The sequence below is a fragment of the Vairimorpha ceranae genome, assembly GCF_000988165.1.
Source record: "Vairimorpha ceranae strain PA08 1199 chromosome Unknown NODE_174, whole genome shotgun sequence".
In the NCBI taxonomy this organism is placed as follows: Eukaryota; Fungi; Microsporidia; family Nosematidae; genus Vairimorpha; species Vairimorpha ceranae.
Window position 1 is genome coordinate 2,310 of NW_020169469.1, and position 2,886 is coordinate 5,195.

Consider the following 2,886-nt stretch of genomic DNA (forward strand, 5'->3'; position numbering starts at 1 on the left):
AGTCTTATGCATAGCTGCGGTATGTTGTCAATGGTTCTATTTTCAACCCTTGCGAGAAAAAAAAATCGCTGGGGGTGTTCTATCAATACCGCCGAGTATTCAAACCGTATCGAGAATATAGTATCATCTGCGGTTGTGGGCAACGAAAAAACTCCGGATCTTGATAAAACGCCCTCGCCAACTTCAACGATAATACCTGGTCCGCCCAAGAGAACGGGTCTCCGTTGGATATGGACCCCATATGCGTCTAGAAGCAGAGCTTTATAACTTGCAATGTTGAGTCGGATACAAACAAAAAAATGATTGATTTAACTACGACTTGTATCAAGCATGAGGAGATAAATCAAGTGCACTATATTCGTTAGAGGGATTTGAGTATTATGTTTTATGCATATATTCAAAAGTAAGGTACATAAAAAAATTTAAATAATATTAAATATATATATATATCTTATATGAGTAGGTAGATAGGCTAGATTTGGGTTAGCTTAGATAAGTAGGTAGGTTAGATTATGGGTGGTGGTAGAAAAAGAATATAAGAAAAAAAACATAATGATGGGTAGCAATCGAGGGACTTGCAAAGCTAAACATAGCTGCTTTTTTTTCGATAGCTATGTCTACATGGGCAAAAAAACTATTTTTTTGTTAAATTATTATTTTTTATGCAAGAAATACAAGATTGGACAGCCAGGTAAGACTCATAGAACCTGTTCAGTACAGAGGGTCGTGGCTAATAGATTCGTAAACTAGAGTCGACACTACAATTAAAATAGACATCAAGATTAAAATAATAAACCAGACATTGTAGTTATAGACAAGAAGTCAAAGGAGATACTTATTTTATAAATAGGTATCACTTCTATAGATAACCTGCATCAAGTAGAAACGGAAAAATTAAAAAAAATACGACCTTCTGGCCAATGAGTTGGGATTAATATATGGATGTAAGACGAAAATATTCCTCTATGTGCTAACATGGGACGGTATAGTTACCAAATATCATACAAAGTACAGAAAGAGGCTAGATGTTTCAGACAGAATTGTTGAGGCCTACATTCAACCGGTGACACTTAAGAAGACTCTTGAGAATATCTCGTTGGAATACCGAAGAAGAGGAGACATAAATGTACCAGAAAATGGGGGAGAGCCGGGTCTATCACCATATTTGTTTAGTGGTGCTACTGAAGCAATAAGTCAAATACAAAAGAAAACACTAAGCTTCAAATAAAAAATTTAAAAATTATTATTTTTTTTATAATATTTTACCCTTTTTTAAAAAAAATTAAATGTAGGCAGTTATCGAAAGAAGACTCAACTGTGGGTGTTTTAAAAAGAGATTGCAGGTGGAAACGGGAATAAATGGCTAAAGAATATCGAAATCAAATAATTGGTGTATATAAATATTAAGTACCAATAAAACCCAAGAGACAAAATTATTCAATGTCGCAAGCCCAGCACGCACACAAGCACGGGGCCGCATATCGCGTTTTTGTTACAAATTTTAAACGTCGACATTTTGGAGCTATTACATATTTCAACCCCACCCTTGTTTTTTTAAAAAAAATATTATAATTTTTTAAAAAATGATTGGCTACAAAAAATTAAAATCTAAACATTTTTAATAGGCTGTTATAGTTTATTATTTTATTAAACCCTAATTATGTTAAGCACTAATATGGGGGCGATACAAACAGTTGAGTTGTCAAGTGATGGCTGTGGCCAGGGGGCTAGAAGAGCTAGAGATTTTGATGTATGCTTTGGAATTAGAAATGGTTGAGGAAGAGTTCTGGAAGAAAGAGATTTTTGAGAGGGCGAGCAGATCTTAAAAAATTTTTATGGTTAGAAATGTAAGTAAGGAAGAAAAAGTTGAAGATTTAAGAAAGAAGTTAATAAGGAAAGTTAGAGAGGAGGAAAAGAAGAGAGCTATGGACTTACAAAATTTAACTGAAAAAGTAATTACTACGGTCAAAGAAGCAATGATGAATCATAAAAGAGAGGGTGGTGTTTCTATAAGGAGATGTTTTTACTGCGACAGATCTGGACACGTGGCCAGGAGTTGCTATTGGAGGAAGGCTAAGGAAGGATATAATATTAACAAAAGTGATTCTAAGTATTTTATTTATGACGGCGAAGCCGAAGGTGATTCTGAAATTATAAATGAAAGGGGCTATAAAAAGACCGAAAAGGGTAGAATCAAAATAAGTAAGCCAGTAATCATTTATGAGAGTAGAGTAGGAAGCAAAAGGAAGAAGCTCAATTTAGAGGATTATACAGAAGAATTTAGAGAAGTTTTGGTTGAAGATGATAGTAAGATAAGCTGTTGTAAACTAGAAAAATGTAAAATTATAACTGAGGAAGGAAAGAAGGTTTTTAAGAAGTAACAGACTGTCCCGCAGGCGTTAATTAAGGATAAAGGATACGGTGATACATTTGGGAAATTTAAAAAAAGGAATATAAGAAGATTTATATCGACTTGGAGAAATCCGGTTAGGGCACTTAGAAAGTCGAATGAAAGTATTAGATTGGTATGTAACTTGATTGCATTAAGCGATTAGTAGAAAAAGACGAATATCAATTGTCGAATATACGAGACGTAGTTAGTGCAATGCAAGGTGCAACAGTTATGACGGTGGTAGATCTTAAAGGTGGATTTTATAATATTGAGATAAGAGAGAAGGATAAGTTTAAGACTGCATTTGAGTTCAATAGAAAAGTGTACGAATGGAATTCAATGGTCATGGGATGTAAAAGCTCGCCACAAATATTGCAGAGGATTATGGATAATATCTTTCAAGATTTAAAAGGGAAAGGGGTAGAAATTTATATGGACGACATTGTTATATACAGTAGTAATATTGAAGAATATGATCGATTATTTAGAGAAAT

General features: G+C 33.9%; 2 protein-coding genes across 2 annotated transcripts; both read left to right on the forward strand.

Annotated features, from left to right (window-relative positions):
- Nucleotides 1-1,835: 1,835 nt before the first annotated feature.
- AAJ76_1740004145 (hypothetical protein) lies at nucleotides 1,836-2,381 on the forward strand (the record flags this gene model as incomplete). The annotated part of the gene is made up of 1 exon (XM_024474251.1): nucleotides 1,836-2,381. The coding sequence occupies one exon, from the start codon at nucleotides 1,836-1,838 to the stop codon at nucleotides 2,379-2,381; it is 546 nt and encodes a 181-aa protein (XP_024329661.1).
- A 224-nt stretch (nucleotides 2,382-2,605) lies between these two features.
- Nucleotides 2,606-2,886, forward strand: AAJ76_1740004915 (reverse transcriptase; the record flags this gene model as incomplete). Its single annotated transcript, XM_024476706.1, has 1 exon — nucleotides 2,606-2,886. A coding segment is annotated over one exon (281 nt), but the record flags the coding sequence as incomplete, so codon positions are not given.